Below are 21686 nucleotides of genomic sequence, written 5' to 3'. Positions count from 1 at the left end.
GGTTACACAACTGTATATATTTTGCAAAACCTGAACTATACACTTTAAATTGGTATATTTTAGTGTATGTTATTACTAGAAATTATTCACTTTCTGTACTGGAAAAGTTAAATTATCTGCCCACACTAAAGTGATTAGAAAAAACATGGAAAATTGGAATGAGAATAGACAGGAAGAGCCCAAAGAACTGAAGGTGGCTGGAACTTGGAGACTCCCTCCAATACCCCTCCCTCAAAGGCAGCGTGAGGAAGCCCCCGGTGGTAAAGCAACAGACAGGCAGGAAGTCACAGACGGGGGCCCAGTCAGCCCCAGGTTACTTGATCCAGCTGTTTGCCACTTATTTTTCTGTCCTGAGGCAGGAGCAGAAACAGAGAAGCAGAGGCAGGTAAAAGGCAGAACTCTTTAAGTTGCTGACAAGATAAAAGTCCTGTGACACTTAAAACTGCCCTAGTGACCCAGAAGTTCTCAAAGGAATTAACTAAAGCCTAAAGAAGTTTCATTAGAAGGAAAACCTTGGCCTCGGGGGACAAGAGGTCTATGATGGCTCAACTAGTAAGAAACTCCCAGGTTTTCTATCTATACTCATGTGCAGTGGACTGTTAAGGAAACAGAACTTCTGGCTGGGGAATTCTCTCCAATAATCCTCAGAGGTGGTGCAGGAAAACATGGACAAAGAAAATTTCATCAGTAGGCTGAACCTGGGGACATGGAGTAAGTTAACCAAGTATGTTAATCCGTTACTAGGGACGTGAATCCATGAAAAGATGCTCAAGTGGGTTAAATTTGTTCTGGTCCAGCAGGATGTAGTAACATTCTCTGAATCAGTGGTAGCTGTTTGGCTTCCTTGTTGTTTTTTTTTCCTTTTCTTGAACTGGCATTTTAAATCACAGTTATTCCGTTTTCCTTTTTTTGCCTCTAGTACTTCATCTGAAGTATGTCAGTTATTTCTGTATTTTTCATTTAGCCTACCAAGTGAAGCCACATCCCTCCTGAGGAGGACGGATACCAACTGGCAAATTTTAGCCCTGGAGATGGGAGCCATAGTTAGACACGGCATGTGGGACAGAGATGAGTATATGTGTATTTGAGGTTATAAATGAAAGACTGGACTATGTTTGGCAGCAGTGTTGTTTGAACTCCATATCTGGAGAAAGGGTGTGTGTGTGCAGGCTGGGAACACAGAGATGAATGCCTATTGCTTTATCTACCAAGTAGCCCCTTTCTCTGAGAACTGTATCTTACTCCTTCTTGATGGAACTTTCCTGTTGCCATGACAACCAAGTTGGTGCTGGGATAGCACCCCATACCCGCAGTCATACAAATCAGGGTCCTGCCCCAGAACACACTAAATTGGAAGTGTGGGATGAAAAAGAATCCTTCTGGTGACAAAACTGAATATATGCTCTACGGTGCTGCTAATCACCATGTGTCCAGCCATGTAAGAGAGTTCTGTTTCAAAGAATACGGCTGACATGCAATATAATGTAGAGACAGAAATGGTTCTAGTGACAATTCTTCATCTTCCGGTGTGTCCTTGCCCTTTTATCCCTGAGCTAGTTGGAACTACCGTCACCTGCAACTACAAGAGTTCCGAAACCATGCTGTTAGAGAAAGTGAAGTAGTTTGTAGGCTAGTGCAGAGGATGCACAGGACATATGACGGGGGGACTCCTGAAGAACTCGGAAACATTCAGAAACCTGCTCAGCCTGTAAGTCAGTGTCAAAGTCACTCTACTGCAGTGCTTCCCCTGACTGTAACCTACAGAGGATGCTCGCACAGGAAGAAACAGTGCCCAGTCACAGATGGAAACAGCGGTACTGCCCATCCCAGCACTGATGCTTGTCTCTGCGGGCAGCAGGGACACCTTGGAGGCAGAGCCTACTAATTTTAGCAGACATGTCAGCTTATTTCGCCTGTTCAACTACATCAAATTGCTATTTCACTTTGTAAAGGTTATTCTAAACATGGAAACATACTCCATTTTTCTCAAATCTCAAAGACTATATCTGTCAGCAGATATTTATGTCTCATACTTCACAAAGCTGTCATATGGGACTCCTTCAATTTCCCAGTGATGCCATGCTCGCCTACGTCGCACCTGTCCATCTTCCACAGGGCCAACTCTTGCACATGTGCTTGAGTTTTAAATTTTTTCCCTCCTGCTTTGTCTCTGGATTTTATTCCATTCTATGTGTTATACGTTCAACCTTTCCCATAATGACCAGAAATGTAAATGACATGAAGACAGGGACCTTGTCTATTCTATTCACTACTATATACCTAGCACATAGTAGGTGCTCAGAATTATTTGTTGAAAGCAAGACTAAATGAATAAAAAGTGAGAGATGAATAATCTGTAAGAAGCCTTTCCTTTCTGAAGTTCTGTAATTCTACTTGGAGATGATAAGATGCCACAGTGGATCTCTGACTTAGGGTTAGTGGTTTTATCAAACTTCAATAATACCTTTCTAGGTCAACATAATAGAATTTTCCTTCATCTTCGACTTTACTTCATACAAATTCACTTTCAATTTTGAGCCAAAAGATGAAATAAATAAAATACAAAATGACAACAAATGATGCTTACTCTTCTTTCCATCCATATCTGCGTGAATTTTCCGAGCCAAGAATCCACTTTTGTACACAGCAGCATTTGGGTCATGGGGAATGTCCAAGAATGGGTTGGTGGTGCTCCCAATACGACTGATGGTCTTTGGATGTGTACCATTAGCCTTTTCATCAGTACCTTCTGACGGAGATTTCTTTTTCTCTTCATCATCTCTAAAGGGAGGAGACACAAAGATTGAGCACCCACCACAATATTCAACAAAGTTATTTAGTGTAATAAACTATCATATTTTCCAATGGTTTAGCAGCCTTAATAACCACCATGATAATATCAGCTATCATTTACTAAATATCTCCTATATGCAAGGTATTAATGATCATGACAATTCTGTAAGACTGGCATCAATACCCTACATTGAGATAAGCAAACAGGTTGAAATATACACCAATGGTACAGATATAGTAATTAAAGGAAGAGATAGGGAGGATATAATTATAAAATCTCTTAAGTCTCTGCTCTTTCTACCCACTACAGTGCCTTCATGTTTGTCTTCTTTCAAACAAGTAGAAGTTCTTTGGCAGAGATTATGATTTTGATGTTGGTTTTTGATATATGCATGGTCTAGCTCTAGTACAACACCAAGCATACAGAATACTACAACAAATAGTTATAAGTCCAATGAATAGCATTGACTTCTATCTGTCAAACAGCATTGAACTATACCTGCCAAATAACCAGGTTAATCTCAAATATTAAAACATCAGGTAAAGTTACCAATGGGTTAGGATGGTGGCACCATGTGCACTACTTTGGCATCTAATAGCTATTATATTTTCTGAACCACATGAAAGTTTGGGACACCCTATCAGCCATGCCTGAGATTGTAATGCACATTAAGTAAAAGAGGAAAATGGATGGTTACATTCATCTAATACAGAGGAGGGAAGAGAAGAAGAAAGTTAATAAGCTTGGCCCTGGCTGGCTGGCTCAGTGGTAGAGCATCAGCCTGGTGTGTGGAAGTCCTGGGACTAATTCTCGGTCAGGGCACATGGGAGAAATGACCATCTGCTTCTTCACCTTTTTTCCTCCCCCTTCTCTTTCTTTCTCTCTCTCCCTTCTCCCACAGCCATGGCTCATTTGAGCAAGTTGGCCCCAGGCGCTAAGGATGGCACCATGGCCTCGCCTCAGGCACTAAAATAGCTCAGTTGCCGAGCAACGGAGCAATGGCCCCAGATAGGCAAGAGCAACAATCCATAGGGGGCTTTCCAGGTGGATCTCAGTTGGGGTGCATGCGGGAGTCTGTGTCTCTGCCTCCCTGCCTCTCACTTAATAATAATAATAAAAATAGAAAGTTAATAAGCTCTGATAGACTCCTGGAAAACACAGCATGGCAATGGAGCATTTGTCTTAGTTCCCCTGTTTTAGTTTTCTGAATTACATCTGGTTCCACTGTTTATGAAACTTTGATTATTGAATCTTTTTATTAAAACTTCAACAAAAGTAACCATCAATAAAATGTATTTAAAATAAACCACAATATTATCATAAAAAGTGTTTATTTAGTGATCAAAGAAATATAGCCTTTTTCTCCACTGGTATTTTTTAAGTAATTGTGATATATATGAAAATAACACGTGCTCTAAGGCATCCATATTTCAATTTTAACTTTATTTTTTTGGAGAGAGGCAGGAACATCCAGCTGCTCCTGTATATGCCCTGACCAGGGAATTGAACCAGCAACCTCCACACTCCGGGACGACACTCCAACCAATCGAGCTATCCAGCCAAGACTTAATTTTTATTTTTTTTTTAGAAAGACAGAGAGAGAAAGGAAAGAGAGGGGAGAAAGCAAAGAGAGGGGAGGTAGAAGAGAAGCATTTGTTGTTCCTCTCAGTTGTGCATTTTTGGCTTGGTTCCCATGTGTGACCTGACTGGGGATTGAACCTGTAACCTTGTTGTTTTGGGACAATGTTCTTAACCAAATGAGCTAACTGGCCAGCCAGGGCTACTTTTAACTTTTTTTGAGATAATTTTAGATTTACAAAGATAGGGTTCTCATATGCCCATCATCCAGTTTCCCTAATGTTAAGATCTTGTATTAACTACAGCAAATGTTTTAAAACAAAGAAATTAACACTACGCAATGATGACTTAAACTTGACTTTATTTAGATTTTACCAGTTTTTCATTAATATTTTTCTGTTCCTGGATGCTATCCATTATCCCACAGTGTATTTAGTTGTCATGCCTCCTCTAGTCGATGACATTCCTTAGTCTTTCCTTGTCCTTCATGACCTTGACACTCTGAGGAGTACTGGTCAATTACTTTGTAGACTATCCCCAATTTAGGTTTTGTATTTTCTCAAAATGGAATTGAGGCTATATATATTTGGGGAAGGACGTTATAGATGATATACCTTCTCAGTGTGCCCAATGTTTTATTACCAGGGATATTAACCCTGATCACTGGTTAAGGTGGTATCGAGTAAGTTTCTATAATATAAAGTTTTCTTTGTATAATTTGGGGGAGATATTTTATAACCATGAAAATATCCTCTTTCTCTTTAAACTTCTGACCACTAATTTTAACATTTATCAATGAATCTTGCCTGTGACAATTATTATGGTGATCTAATGGTGATTTTATTTTCCTCATTTCCCCTATACTATTAACTGGAAATTCTCTGTAAGTATGGACAACGGATATTTAAATCTTTCACTGGGTAATAATCAATCAGTATTATTCTTTAATTTGTTGCTCAAATTTTTCCAGCTTTGGCCATTGTGAGTTCTATCAAGTAGGCTGGCCACGTAAGGTTATTGAGAACTTAAAATGTGAACAGCTCAAATTCAGATGTTCAATAAGTAGAAAAACATACATTAGATTTCAAAAGCCTTAGTACAAAAAAATGAAAATTATTTCAATAATTTTTATATGGATTACATAGTGAAATGATAATATTCTGGCTACTCTAGGTTCAATTAAAAAATGTATTTCCTGTTTTCTTTACTTTTATAATGTGGCTACTAAAATTTTTAAATGATAGAAGTGGCACGCATTATACTTTGTTTAAACAGGGTTGTTGTTAGAAAGGCTTGTAGATTCTATGGCATTGGGACATTAAAACCCAAAGACGACAATAATAGCACAATAACTGGAGAAATGTTCAACAGAGTACAGCTCAGTAAAACGCGGACAGTAAGCGGAAGTGTTCAATCCTGCCAAATAAGTGTTCTTGATATTGCGAAGGTTAGTGAAATGACCTTGCCAGGCTCCGAGAGTAGAATCTGTCCTCGAAAGAGATGCAGGTTGGCACCACCTGGTGATGGCTGTCTTTGGGCTTAAATACACGTGGCTGTGTGATGGCTGGAACTTCCAGGATGGAAGTGATACCAGTAACAATACTGGGAGGACCTTTCTTCCCTTGGTAGTGCCCTCCTGCCCCCCACATTCCCTTCTCTTTTCTTCATGCTTTTCCCCCCATATCTCCTCAGTCCCCAGGACTTTTACCTGGCTCCATTTGAAACATGGAAGAGGCAGAGACTAGAAACCAATCACGTTATATCTGAATTCATATTATTCTTGATTGCATCATTACATCATTGTGAGGTTTTATCATTTTTACAGAGATAATAAATGCCAGTGCCTCTCATAAGGGAGGTTGTTTCTACTGTACATAAAAGCAGGTATAAATTAATATAATATACTGATAAAAATAATTTTACAAATATATAATACTAATAAAAATAATTCTACAAATAAACTTAACTTGTTTCTATAAAAAACAGCCCCTTGACTAGGGATTTCCTATGTACCCTGATCTACTGAGATATTTTCAGAGTGATATTATAAAGGATTTCGTTAAAGTAAAACAGAGAAGACCCAACAGGGCTCTCTGTTTTGATTTTGAAAAGAATGACCCATACATGAATATTTTGTACATTTAAAAAGATTCCATCCTGGCCAGTTGGCTAAGTGGATAGAGTGTTGGCCTGGCGTGTGGACGCCCTGGGTTCAATTCCTGGTCAGGGCACACATGGGAAGTGACCATTTGCTTTTCTTTCCCTCCCTCTCCCCCTTTTCTCTCTCTCTTCCCCTCTTGCAGCTGGCCCCGGGCACTGAGGATAGCTTGGTTGGTCTGAGTGTCAGCTGCAGGTGCTGAGGATAGCTTGGTTGGTTTGAGCATGGGCCCCAGACAGGGGTTGCTTGGTGGGTCCCAGTCAGGGAGCATATGGGAGTCTAACTATCTCCCCTCTTCTCACTAAAAAAAAAAAAAAAAAAAAAAAAAAGATTCTTAGTAGAGTATATTCTACTGAGATTCCAGAAATCACAACACCTTACAATGTACAAAATTCCCTCAAACATTCTTTAAAACAATCTGTTCTCTTGCTGATCAAGTGTATCCTTCATTGGGTGGTTTAAGTCCTACATCATGAGGCAGTCCAAGCATGGCAACAGCTCTAGTGCTGATGATGGATAACCTTTCTACTTCTCTGTTCTTCCTAAAGGGCAGTAACCCACATATTTCCTACATTCTGCCTTACTCATGACGGGTGCTTTTATTTTTAAACAAACAAAAATTGGATAAGACATCATACCAATCCATTGGAGTCTTATGTTTTACTGAAATTCCACAAAGAGTGGAAAACAACTGCTTCCTAAAATTTACAAAAGCTGAATATTGTTACCGTGACGTAGCTTGTGAGCAGATTATAAAATACCCCATTTGGCAAGTCTCATTATAGTGAGGTTTCAACTGTAACAAAACTGTTAAGCTAGCACCAAACTCAAAAACTAAGTTATTTTTAAGGGCCTGTTATGTGAAATTCAAACACTGAAAATAAATTGGTGGGGTTTTTGTCTGTGTGGATGTGTATGTGTGTGTATGTGTGTGTGTGTGCAAATAACAGTTAAAAAGAAACATTTTCTGGAGCAGAGCTGAAGTGTTAACCTGCGAAATCATCACTGAGCACGATATTGAAACTGGATAATAAAGATAAATTCAAGTCCATTGGCAGAAAAAGTGAGGACACTTCCAACATTCACATTTATATGTGCATTTCCTTTTTTAAACTGTAGTAAAATATTTAACATACAATTTATCATTTTAGCCATTTTTAAATAGTAAAGTTCTATGGCATTCAGTACTCTCACATTTTTGTGAAACAAAAACTACCAACCATCTCTAGAATTTTTTTATTTATTTATTCATTTTAGAGCGGGGGGAGAGAGAGAGAGAGAGAGAGAGAGAGAGAGAGAGGAGAGACAGAGAGAGAGAAGGGGGGAGGAGCTGGAAGCATCAACTCCCATATGTGCCTTGACCAGGCAAGCCCAGGGTTTCAAACCGGCGACCTCAGCATTTCCAGGTTGACGCTTTATCCACTGCGCCACCACAGGTTAGGCCACATCTCTAGAATTTTTCATCGCCCCAAACTGATGTTCTATACCCATTAAATAACCTCTCATTCCCTCCTTCCTCAACTACTGGCAAGAAGTATCCCATTCTGCCTCTATGAATGTGACAACTGTGGTGCCTCCTACCAGTGGGATCATACATTATGACGGGCTCATTTCACAGAGAGTGACGTCCCAAAGGTTCGTCCATGTTGTGGTATGTGGTGAAATCTCCTTCCTTTTTAAGGATGAATAATATTCTGTTATACATTATATATATAATTGTACCACATTTTGTGTATCTATCCATCCATTAAGAGACACATGGGTTGCTTCCACCTTTTGGTGACTGTCAATAATGTTGCTGTAAACATGAATGTGCAAATCTTTTTGAGTCTTTGCTTTGAAATCTTTTGGGGATATACCCAGAGCTGGAATTCCTAAAACATACAGTAATATTTGTTTAAAAATTTGAGGAACTATCATATTGTTTTTCATAGCGGCTGCACAACTTTACATTCCCACTGACAGTGCCCACGGTTCCTTTATTCCATGTGCTTGCTAATATTTGTGTTCTGGTTCTAATAGCAGCCATTCTAATGGGTAATGGAGTATTTTATTGTGGTTTTGATCTACATTCCCCTAATGATTAGTGATGTTGGGCAGCTTTTTGTGTACCCGTTGCTCTGTCATAAATCTTCTTTGGGAAACTGTTAATTCAGGTCTTTTGCCCGTCTTTAAACTGGATTACAGAGTCACGTGCCACGGAACAACAGGGATATATCCTGAGGGACAGGGTACTATATAGCAGTGGGTGGGCTATGAATTAGCTTCTTTGCCTTGGCAAGGCAGCAAGATGAGACCCAGGGCCTTCATGGCTCATTGTCTAGGGTGCTGAATCAGGCAAGAGTGTACACTGAACACTCTGGTCAGATGTGGCCAGCTGTTTTGCTCTGTAGACAGGAAAAGCTATGGGCTGTGCTTGCCTGTTTAAGTGGGCTCTGCAACTTCCTGTGTGTTCTGTCTGGTGGGTTTCCTGGTCAAGTGACTGAAGACTTTATTCAGGCATAAGTGGGACTACAAATCAGTCTCCCTGCCCAGGCACAGTGAGAGAAACAGCTCCAAAGCTATAATGCTCTGTGCAGTCTTGATTCCTGCCATCTGCGTCTCAAGATCCTGGCTGAACAGGGCCCCTGGCTTTGCTCTGGGGGTGATCAGCTCTGCCTGCTGGGTTTTGGCTGGAGCTGCTGGGTTACCCAGCATCCAGGGGCTCTCACCATCCTTCCTGCCAGATGTGGCTGGGGGACATGCTCCACAGGAGACGCGGTGATGACTCGACTCTTCTGCCTGGCTGGGGGCGGACCAGGCTCCAGGGCCAGCAGCACCCGCATTCAGGAACTTAGGAACTCAGATTAGGCAGAGCAGCACTCTGCCAAATTCCCTGGTTACCCTGAAACGTTGCCTTGGTTTCACAGATGAACAAAGCCTCTGGTTGGGACTGCTGTTTGGGCTCTGCAGTTAAAAGCCCAGACTGCCAAGATCTGAGTGTTGGTTATTAAAAGTCCCTTTCCCCCTTCTTTCTTACTCAGATCCCCAGTAGTTGAGCAACACAAACACCCTTACCATGGGGCAAAACTAGAGTAGGGGCTCCCACAAAGCAACCCACAATGCTTGTGGGGGGTGCTGGATGTCATCCCAAGCTCTCTCCCCACTGGAGGAACTGCAGGCTTAGGGAAGACCTCAGTATGGAGCCGGGCTGGCCTGGGAGAGGGGCAGTACAACCTATGGCCATTCCTCTTACCCTTCTAATGTGGTCTGTCTTGGTTTCTGTGGTTCAGGGGGGCGCTTCAGACTCACTCCAAATTTCTAGGGTTCTCCCAGTGATGTCTTGTCCATGAATAGTTGTTAGTTTTTCTTGTGAAGGGAAGCGAAGTCAAGAATGACTGATGTCACTGGTCTCTTTTTATTTTTGAAAAATAATTTCATAGGGTATAGAATTTTAAGTTGGTGAGTTTTTCTCTCAACACTTTAAATATTTCACTACACTCTTTTCTTGCTTGCATGGTTTCTGGGAAATTGAATGTAATTTTGATACTCTATAGGTAAAGTGTTTTTCTCTGGCTTTTTTCAAAATTCTTTTCTTTTTTTTAATTTTCTGCAAATTGTATATAATCTTCCTAGGTGTAGAGTCTTTAGTTTTTGAGGTTTTTTTTTTTTTTTTAATAATACTTGTAGTTTTTATCCTGTTCGGTGTTCTGAGTTTCTTGAATCTGTTGTTTGGTGTGTAACATTAGGTTGGGGGAAATTCTTAGTCACTGTTGTTTCAAATAATTCTTATCTCTATTCCTGATATTCTCATTACATGTGTGATACACCTTCTGTAGTTGTCACACAGTTCTCAGGTATTTTGTTCCAACCCCCCTCCAGTGTTTTTCTCTCTGCTTTTCCATTTTTGAATTCTGTTGACATGTTTTTTTAAGAATTTTTTATTTTTCAATTACCATTTACATTCATTATTATTTTTTACTAGTTTCAGATGTACAGCATAGTGGTTAGATAATCATATACTTTACAGTATCCCTTCCCCTCATTATTTCCAGTAGCCAGATGTCACCATACACAGTTATTATAATATTATCGAGTCTATTTCCTGTGCTGTATTGTACATTTCCATGACTATTTTGTAACTACCGATTTTGTACTTCTTAATCCTTCTATCTTTTTCTAGCCCTCCCCTCTGACAGCTAGAGGTTTCTTGTATTTATGAGTCTGCTTCAACTTTGTTTATTTTGTTCTTTGGATTTTACATATAAGTGAAATTATACGGTATTTATCTTTCTCTGACTAAGTTACTTCACTTAGCATAATACCTTCAGGGTCCATTCTTACTGTTGCAAATGGTAAGATTTCATTTTTTATGGCTGAGTAATATTCCATTGTATATGTGTGCCACACTTTTTTAACCCACCTGTCTGTTGAAGGGCACTTGGACTGCTTCCATATCTTGGCTATTGTAAATGATCCTGCAGTGAATACAGGGGTGCACTTAATATTCCCTCAAATTAGTTTTGAGTTTCTTTGGATGTATACCTAGAAGTGCAATCACTGGACCCTTCATATTGTTTTCCATAGTGGCTATACCAATCTGTATTCTTACCACCAGTGCATGACCTCACTAACACTTGTTTGTTCATATATTCATGATAGCCATTCTGATAGGTGTAAGGTGATATCTCATTGTATATCTTTTTAAAGTAAAAATAACCTTTAAAAAAATTAATCCGTTCACTTTTTTCACCCAGTCTACCAACTCCCATCCTCTCTGACAGCTGTCAGTCTGTTCTCTGTATCTATAAATCTGTTCCTATTTTGTTAGTTTATTGTGTTCATTAGATTCCACATTTAAGTGAAATCATATGGTATTTGTCTTTCTCTGACTGGCTTTTCACTTAGCATAATACTCTCTGGGTCTATCCATGCTATTACAAAAGCTTAGACTCCCTTTTTATAGCTGAATAGTATCTATTGTGTAAATCGACCGTAGCTTCTTTTCTTTTTTCCCCCCAAAGTTAGAAGCGGGGAGGCAGAGACTCCCTCATGCACCCAACCGGGATCCACCCAGCATGCCCACCAGGGGGCGATGCTCTGTCCATCTGGGGCGTTGCTCCGTTGTGGCCAGAGCCATTCTAGTGCCTGAGGTGGAGGCCATGGAGCTGTCCTCAGTACCCAGGTCAACTTTGCTCCAATGGAGCCTTGGCTGTGGGAGGGGATGAGAGATATAGAGAGGAAGGAGAGCAGGAATGGTGGAGAAGCAGATGGGCACTTCTTCTGTGTGCATTGACTGGGAATTGAACCTGGGACTTCCACACGCCAGGCCAATGATCTACTGCTGAGCTAACCGGCCAGGGCTTGACCATAGTTCTCTATCCACTCATCTACTGATGGGCACTTGAACTGTTTCTAAATCTTGGCTAGTGTAAATAATGCTTCAATGGATACAGAAGTGTGTATATTTTTTCAAATGAGTGTTTCAGGTTTCTTTGTATATATTTCCAGAAGTGGAACTGCAAGGCCATAAGGCAGTTCCATTTTTAATTTTTCCTGAGGTAACTCCATACTGCTTTCCACAGTGGCTGTACCAATCTGCATATCCACCAACAGAGCATGAGAGTTCCCTTTTTCTTACATCCTCACCAGTGCTTGTTGGTTGTTGATTTACTGATGATAGCCCTTCTCACAGGTGTAAGGTGATATTTCATTGTTTTAACTTGCCTTTCTCTGATGATTAGTGACATTAAGCATCTTCTTATATGTCTATTGACACATCTTTTCATATTCTTAAGCTCAGAGATTCTCTTCTCAGATGTGTCCAACTACTAATGAGCCCATCCAAAGCACTCATCACTTCTGTTACAGTGTTTTTGATCTCTAGCATTTATTTTTTGGTTCTTTCTTAGAATTTCCATTTGCATGCTTACATTGCCCATCTGTTCTTTCATGCTGTCTACTGTATTCATTAGAGTACTTGGCATATTAATCAGAGCTGTTTTAAATTTCTGGTCTGATAATTCCAAATCCCTGCTATATATGTATCTGGTTCTGATGCTTGCTCTGTCTCTCTCCAAACCAAGTCTATTACCTTTTAGTATGTTAATCATTTTCTCTTGATAGAGACAATGTACTGAGCAGAAGGAGCTGCTATAAATAGGCCTTTAATAATGTGGTAGTTAGATGGGGGAAAGAGAAGCATTCTCTAATTCTGTAATTTGCTCTCAGTCTTTAGTGAGCCCGTGCCTTAAACTGTGAACTTCACATAAACTTTTCAGAAACCCCACACACGCACCAGCATTAAGCGGAGTACTCTCCCTTCTGCCTCACTGCGTGGCAAACCCAGTGGGTCAGGCTTTTCTCTGCTTCCTTAATTCTGGTTTCTCAGTCCATAGTCAAGTCAAGAGGGCTGAGCTCAGCAGGCTTGCAGTCATCCAGCTCCCCACTGCATTCTCCAATCTAACCTTCTCAGGGCACCTTGCACTTTGGGATATAGAGCAAATATTTAACTTCATTTGATTCAGTACTCCTCTAGCCAGAATATTAAGACAGGAGTGGGGGTATGAGTCAGCTACCAAACTCTATCTTGAATCTCCAAACATTACCATGAACATTATCTTAACTTAATTTCTTAATCTCACAACCACCCTAAAAAGGAAGATATTACCTACCATCTCAATGAAAAACCAAAGGTCAAACAGGTGAACCTTACATAGGTAGGACCTTTGTTGAGTGGCTAACAGACCTTTTTGGAGCTGTACATAGGCTATGATGAATCACAGGCACAATGCATCTCAGTGGAATGACAATAATGGGGTGATGGATTGTTATGCAACTCTGTAAAGTAACCAAAAACCTTGAAATCAGACTTATATTGGTGAATTTTATGATATATAAATTAAACCTCGCCCTGCCTGACTTGCAGTGGTGCAGTGGGTAAAGTGTTGACCTGGAACGCTGAGGTCGCCGGTTCGAAACCCCGGGTTTGCCTGATCAAGGCACATATGGGAGTTGATGCTTCCTGTTCTTCCCCCCTTCTCTCTCTCTCTCTCTCTCTCTCTGTCCCCTCTCTCTAAAATGAATAAATAAAAAAAATCTAAAATAAATAAATAAAATTAAAATTAAACCGCCCTGACCAGGCAGGGTTGGGCAGCTCAGTTGGTTAGGCATCATCCCAATAGGCCACAGCTGCAGGTTCTACCCCCAATCCAGACACATACAAGAATCAACCAATGAATGCATAAAGAAGTGGAACAACAAACTGATGTTTCTCTCTCTCTCTTCCCCCTTCTTCTCTCTCTAAAATCAATAAATAAAAATAAAAAAATAACCTCAATAAATCTGTATTTAAGAAAGAACACGGTGGTTGAGTGTATGAACAGAACCTTAAGTTGAGTATAATTTTAACATTGTGATCAGGTGACTATTGGAAAATTAAAAATAAGCTTATTTTAAAAATGTGCTCACTTGTCATGGAGTTTTTATTATATCCCATCATATAATGCCATAAGGCAGAATGAGTTTAAAATGGATCTGCTTTGACACTTAACAAAAAAGCATGTAAACTAAAAAATTGTTGTTTAAACATAAATACATTTTATTTTCTGAAAATATCCTATTCCAACACAGGCATCTTGGCTATAAAAACAGACTATACTTTTATGAATGATGTTAAGCTCCACGATCGGTCCTTTAACACAAAGAAAAATGCTTCCAGGTGCGAGTAAGAAACCAGCTAATAACTTGGTTTTCTGAAAGAAAGGGTGTGACTATATGAACAAAGACTGCAGCATACTTTCCAAAAGAAGAAAAACTTCATTGAAGATGTTAAGATGTTTTTGTTTTTGCGTTTTAATGGAAAACAGTGGTTGGTAGTACACTGGGGTAAAGCCAGATGCTAGTTTCCAAAAAGACCTACTAGGGAATTTCTAATGGGTAACTAAAAATAATTTTCTCCAGTGTTACTGACAGGAGGCGAAATTCTTCTCACCTCTGAAAATGTATGTATGTGAGTATATCACAATGTACACATACAAGATGGTCAGTAAAATCCAGACAAATATCGTCCAAAACATTCAGGGCACTATAGTAGCCATTGTATGTGTATTATGCTTCATTTAGAAATTATATTTACTACTTTTCTTCTTTGTCATTCTTTAACAAAGAGAAAGGCTTAGCAATTCTAAATCATCAGCATATTAGGGGGAAAAACCCACTGTTCTTATATCCCAGCCTCTGTAATTCATCGCACCTCAGTGATTCTAAAATTGCTTTGGGACAAGTAGGTTACTGCCATTATAATCACATTCCATCTGTTCACCAACCTGTCTGCTCTGCATATTTTGAAGATAAAGAAAATGTGAAGCAAAGATAACAGTGTTTATAAAATTCTATCACTTTTGTCACCATATTTGTGGATATTAAAAGTTATACCCATAAAATCCTTGCAAATTCTAAGTATTGATCTCAGTCTCAGCTTTGAGATGCCACTTACACAGAAAGGAGACTTTTTTTCCAACTTACCCTTTTAAAGCTAAGAACTGGATGGTAAATTCTTTCCAATTAGATGGCCAAGAAAAATAGGTACTTAGAGATTAAACACTAAGTGTGAGCTATGGTTCAGATTCTTAATAAAATGATATCTCACAGAGCTATATGAGATAATCTTCCCTAATTCTAAACCTGAAACCTTTCCTCCATTAAACACCAAAACTCAGGAGATTGATCCATGTTCAGTATTATTTTTAGCGAATAAATTTTTAAGTGATATCAATCCTTTAGCTAATAATCCGCTTTGCATATCCACTATATATATTTAGATTTATCCTTACTTAATATTCGTATGGATTGTCTCTTAAATGTGTCTTCTAAAATTGTAAAGTCCATCAATTATTAACACTAGAATTACTATAATAGTTTACTACAAGTCCAGCATGATGCAGTATATTTTCCATGTTAGAAATGTGAGGATAGTCTAATATATAGCAACAATGGTAGAAATGTTAAATTCTATCTATTTTAGTATTTCAATGAGGCACAATGCATATCTAGAAAATGTTTAAGAATATGAGCACCTCAAATAAAGAACTGAGTTTTATTCATTCTTTATAGACAAATATATCAGTTTTATTAATTTTTAGTTAGTTCTCTTTCTACCAATTACTTCTAATGCCAACTGTCCTACCTCTTTCCCCTCACACTCAAATTTTTCTTTATATATTTACTATATGTGCTATATCTACAAGCATTGTCTAAATTATAGCAATTTCTCTTTGTCTTAGTTTTCTCAGTAGTATTTACCAACCTACAGGTGGCTACTTGGAAGTTTCAAATGAGAATTACCTTTGGACTTCTTAGATCAAAATATCAAATAAATGTTTTGACTCAACAAGACTTGAGTAAGAAAGTTATTATTGCCCTGGCCGGTTGGCTCAGCGGTAGAGCATCGGCCTAGCGTGCGGAGGACCCGGGTTCGATTCCCGGCCAGGGCACACAGGAGAAGCGCACATTTGCTTCTCCACCCCTCCGCCGCGCTTTCCTCTCTGTCTCTCTCTTCCCCTCCCGCAGCCAAGGCTCCATTGGAGCAAAGATGGCCCGGGCGCTAGGGATGGCTCTGTGGCCTCTGCCTCAGGCGCTAGAGTGGCTCTGGTTGCAACATGGCGACGCCCAGGATGGGCAGAGCATCACCCCCTGGTGGGCAGAGCTTCGCCCCATGGTGGGCGTGCCGGGTGGATCCCGGTCGGGCGCATGCGGGAGTCTGTCTGACTGTCTCTCCCTGTTTTCAGCTTCAGAAAAATGAAAAAAAAAAAAAGTTATTATTTATCTATACCTGCTCTTAAGAAACACTAACCTGATTAATGATAACACATATCTAGATTCACCAGGGCATTAAGATAATAAAATTATTTAACAGAATAACTTATTGTAAAAATGAATTGCCATGATTTATCTTTTTATGCAAATAAAATAATTTTACCTCTAGGTAAGGTATATTTTAAAATAAAACAAAGAAGCATGCTTTCCTTTAGGATACAAGTTCAAATATAAAAGATGTAGATAGGAATTTCAATTCTTCTTCCTAGAGGGCTCTAATGCTAGCAAATTAAAAAAATATATCAGTGAGAATTATAACAAAGAGAAATTGATAAAGAAAATTTAAATGCAAATCAATAAATTACATTTACAAGCTAAAGGTGGCTCACCTAAATAATCTAACTTAAAAGAAAACTCTCTTGATTGGAAAGAAAACTATCTTTTGAGATGGCCATTCCCATCTCAACAATTGCGACTACATTTTAATTGATATGCATTATAACATAAAATAAAATGAGAGTCAACACAATTATGTTAGATACAAAAAGGGACTAAATAATGAAAGTAAAACTTCTAAAAGGGTTCCTTTCTTGGAAAGAATTTTTTTCCCAAGACTGCATAACAAAGAGACACTGGAGCAGTTGTCAGTTTCAGATCCAGACCCTTGGATTGGATAGAGAATTAAAGTGCCATGTGAACTAACAAGTACTAGTTACTCCACTGTCTTTATCTATCATTCTCTAACAATACACACAGATGCAAACACAGGGACACACCTTCACACTCACAAGCAGCATTACATATAATAATGGTAAAGGAGGAGGAGGAAATATTTGGAGAGCTTTCTCTACTTCCTAAAATTAGCCAATAAATGGGCAGCAATGGTTTCCTGAAAAGCTCAGCCATGATAAAAGTTCTTAACAGTAAGGACAACAAAAACAAACAATGAGCTGTTGGCATTTAAAACTACACTTTTTAGGGCTCTGGGATTACATAACACATGATCTGAAAGACAGATTCCAAGATGTTACCACATCACCTTATTAGTTAGGACAGTTTGATACATGAGGGCATTCAGAAAACAATTTACTTTAAAAGCGAAGGTAATAAAGATTTTAAACTGCTCTTGTAAAATGAGCAATAGGGTAATGTAAAATAGCCAAGTTTATCCCATGAGGCAACGTTGTAAAATGCTTCTTCAGAATTAAAGAGAACTGTGCATAATGATACAAAGCAAACGGTGTTGTGACCAGACATGGAGGGAAGTGGGGAGTGGAGAGGGGATCCCAGAGTGCATTATTTAAAATTAGTTTTATTGTATCTTAATTAAAGTGAGACTGGATATATAAATTTTTAAAAACCATGGTAAGAAAGATTTCTTACAATTCCTAAATACTGTTGTACAATAACAGCAATAAACAAGAGGAGACCATCAATTTTCCTAATGAATAATATGCACTGTTTTTCCTTTTGGTTAGTTGTTATGTTCTCTGAAGACCTTCATGCAGCTCATTTTAAACAATTCTACATAAGTTATAAGCTCCCATACCCACTACCACTCACCTCATCCCATCCCATCCCATCCCATCCCATCCCATCCCGATCAGAGAGAACCTACTCTTTACCTTTATTTTGTCATCATTTGTATTAAACTATAAAATTTGTGAAGGCCAGGGAAAATGCCTTAATGTCTTGTTTTTCTCTCTTACTTTTTGTTCTCTCCAAGTTTCCAGATATTGCCTACTACAAAGTCGTTCAACAAATAAACGCTTCATGAATAATGAACAACTGAACAAAGGGTCTGGGGAAGAAATGGTCATTGTCCTGCATGAGGGAGCTGAGACCTTCTGCAAGGTGGTTGAGCTAACTGCACTCTTCGCTACAATTCTTATGTTTTATGTTTTTCTCTTTGTGCAGTCCACCCCCTCCCACCACTCCCATGTTGTGTTCTCATTAGGCAGAAAACCTGTCTTTTTCATACCTGTATCTAGGATACAGTACTGTGCCAGGCACAGAAGCAGCGGCCTAAAGATTTGTGAAATAGATGTAATAATGACTCGCCTCAGTGAAAAATACTAATAATTCTAGGAACATTTAACGAGACTAAAAATTTAATATAAAATTCTCTTAATTTGCACTGTATCAAAAGCTGGCATAGAGACTTTCAGACATGTTTGCTGCCCAGCAAAGACTTGATGAGTATGTGGTCACAGAGAAGCGAGGCAACACGGGGCTGCTCCCGGGAGCCAGGGTACCGGGGAGTAACGCCTGCCTTTGCCACTGCATTAAACTGTAACTTTTTTGGTGTGTGTGACAGAGACAGAGAGAGGGACAGGTAGGGACAGACAGATAGGAAGGGAGAGAGATGAGAAGCATCAAATCTTAGTTGTGGCTCCTTAGTTGTTCATTGATTGCTTTCTCATATGTGCCTTGATGGGGTGAGGGGTGGGCTACAGCAGAACGAGTGTCCCCTTGCTCAAGTCATGGGCCTTGGACTCAAGCCAGCAACCTTGAGCTTCAAACCAGTGACTTTTGGGCTCAAGCCAGCAACCAAGGGGCCATGTCTATGATTCTATACTCAAGTCAGTGATCCTGTGCTCAAGGTGGCGAGCCTGCATTCAAGCCAATAATGTCAGGTTTTCAAACCTGGGTCTTCTGAGTCCCAGTCCAATGCTTTATCCACTGCGCCACTGCCTGGTTAGGCACTAACTGTAACTTTTGACCTGTTAATGAATGCTACTTGACTTCATATTCATATATGAAATGAGAACTATTGGACTGAAGTAGTACTTTTCAAAAAAAATTTTTTAAGTACAGATACCTTTAAAAAGAGAAATATTAAGTAGAATTCAAAATATTTATTTTAAAAAGATAACAGTGGGGCTGCTTTGATCAACCAAAAGAAGCGTGATACTTGTGGAAGGTAGAATTGTTACCTTCCCTCTCTCCCTCAGTCACATCGCTTATGGAGGCTCCCAGCCATGTACCTCCTAGGGCTTCCATGGAACCCAGAAGATCAATGAATTAAAAAACTCAGAGGTCCCTCTGGTTGTAACATTCCATGATATGATTCCATAAGTCAATTTCTTCTAAGGTTCTAAAATCAATGTCAGGATACCTCCCATGCAAATATAGTTTCCTACAAATTTTGTGGCAGCATCTTTGTAGCTGAGCTGGAATTCAAACCCAAATCTATGTGACTCTGGGATCTGGGCTCCTGAACACGATACTCTGTTGATTTGACAAGGCGGGGATAGATGAATCCCGTTCACGGTAAACTCCCACTCCCCACACATAGATAGGGTCCAAGATCAAGGTTTCTTGCACCAAGTTGCCACTGCACATAAATATAAATGAAGCCTACTGTAACAAATTCATATATCAAAAATCTAGATTTGCAATATAGATCCTCAGGAACATATTTATTTGCTTTTAAAAACAACTTCATAAAAGAATCCTTAAAATATTCTCTCCCCTAGTAAGACTGTGCTTATAATTATTTCATTTTTATTAGTTTTCTCTAGAATAGGATAGGATGTGCCTTTATCATTTCAGCAAGATTCTAACTACATTATTTATGTAATTGTTCTAGAAACTAGAAGTCCACTTTTATTTAAGAGAGATAAAATGATCACTTTGGATCTCAGATCATGAATTCTTGTTAATCTTAATGAGTTTCCATTGAAATGATACATTGTCTTTAAGTGAATCTCATGATATCTATATATACATACATACACATAAGCCATCACATATACTTATAAATATTACAGTCTCAACTTAGACTTTGAATCCCTAAATTTAAAGCAGTAGTACCATATGACCTTACAATTAGTGGAAACAACTCAAGTGGTATTGATATTTTCTGTCCTTTCAAGCATATTATATGTAAGATGAAGACAACTGCTAAGCCACTTTTCCTCAAGGTACATATGAAAGAATAAGATTAGTCCTCCATGTTATGATTCTGCAAACAAGTTCATTGCTGATTGCTATGTTAGGTCACATGGTAGAAAAATATTTATGAATGCTTAATATAAGTGAAAATCAAAAATAAAATTCACATGTAGTTCTCATTGAAAACCATATTTGACCTAACTTCTTGACAACATCATTATAAATTTAGTAAAGAGTCTTCCTTAATAACTTCTTAAAGATTAAATTAACACTTATACTGATCAGTGAAAATTTAACAAGAGTGGTACATTCGTCTACACAGAGTTAGGTATAATTAATCTGGAATAGTATCTCCCAAAGTATTTACCTTGAAATACTACATTGTACTGTCAAACAGGTTCAAGAAACATTTCAAATTGTATTCATCTCTTGGAGATTGACACTATATATTGGCACTACATAAGCTTCTGGAAGTTTTACAGTTAAAAAAAATTTGTAGCTTATTTTACCTACCATTTCTCAAGCTTATATATCAATACCCTGGTATCATAAGAAATAGGATTGGAAAACCCTTGATCTGTGACAATTTGACAGAGAAAATTAGAATAAGTGGATGTACTTATTTTAAATGATTAAAAATCACTTGTATTAGAGTTTGGAATATATGTAATTTTATCAGATTTCTTTGGGAATGCTGTTTTTAAAAGGATACATTAAAAAGGAAATTAAGTGCCTATAGGCGTAACAACCAAATGAAAAGCAGAACAGGAGCATGCTGGGTACCCAGATAAAGACACGGGCATTTCGGGTATGGTACAAAGTAGGTAAGACACTAGTGTAAAGTGAGAACTGTCCACGCATATTTAATCCTTCTCTCGGATCACCTCTAAACCATAAAGGAAGACAGAAGAAAGGAGCAAGCGGTTCATTTATTAAAAGGCTGACATCCAGTATACTTACGCTGCCCACTCAAGCTTCTCATTCTTGATTGAGTTGTACAGAGCCTGTAAAGAGAGAAAACAAGATGGAATTATTCCTTCTTTCCATTCCACATTTTGAATTCAGACAATGATCAAAGCCAGAAGGCTGGAGTGCTTCAGAAAGCAGTGCCCAAGCCCCTTGGCTGGTCACCCTCTGCAGAGACGAGGGACACACAGATGAGGCCAATATGCACAGGGTAAGCAGCATTTCATAAAACAGATTTTTTATAAAGTAAAAAAAAAGTCTTTTTTAAGTAAGACATATATGACCATTACATTTGACCAGTGAGATATTAATATTTATCCTATTTAAAATGGGATATGATTAAAATTAAACCATGTCTTCTGTTTTTCTTAGTCTTGTCATTTCACTAGTTTAAATATATTAGAGTATTCATACCTTTTCCTTAATGGAATAGGTACAACTTAATGAGAAAGATACATGGAAGGAGTACCAGAGCCAGATTATAAAAAACCATCATAG

The 21686-nt window shown here is 38.7% G+C and overlaps 1 protein-coding gene across 7 annotated transcripts in view; it reads right to left on the bottom strand.

Annotated features, from left to right (window-relative positions):
- Positions 1-21686, bottom strand: part of PSD3 (pleckstrin and Sec7 domain containing 3) — a 619599-nt gene that overhangs the window by 95330 nt on the left and 502583 nt on the right. For all 7 annotated transcript variants that reach the window (XM_066234423.1, XM_066234424.1, XM_066234425.1 and 4 more), the window contains 2 exons: positions 21183-21226; positions 2588-2781 (listed from right to left, as the gene is read on the bottom strand). In XM_066234423.1, coding sequence (XP_066090520.1) covers positions 2588-2781; positions 21183-21226 — 238 coding nt within the window. The remainder of the gene's footprint in view (positions 1-2587; positions 2782-21182; positions 21227-21686) is intronic.

Source organism: Saccopteryx bilineata, chromosome 6 (genome assembly GCF_036850765.1).
Source record: "Saccopteryx bilineata isolate mSacBil1 chromosome 6, mSacBil1_pri_phased_curated, whole genome shotgun sequence".
In the NCBI taxonomy this organism is placed as follows: Eukaryota; Metazoa; Chordata; class Mammalia; order Chiroptera; family Emballonuridae; genus Saccopteryx; species Saccopteryx bilineata.
This window is presented reverse-complemented; position numbering and strand designations above follow the sequence as displayed.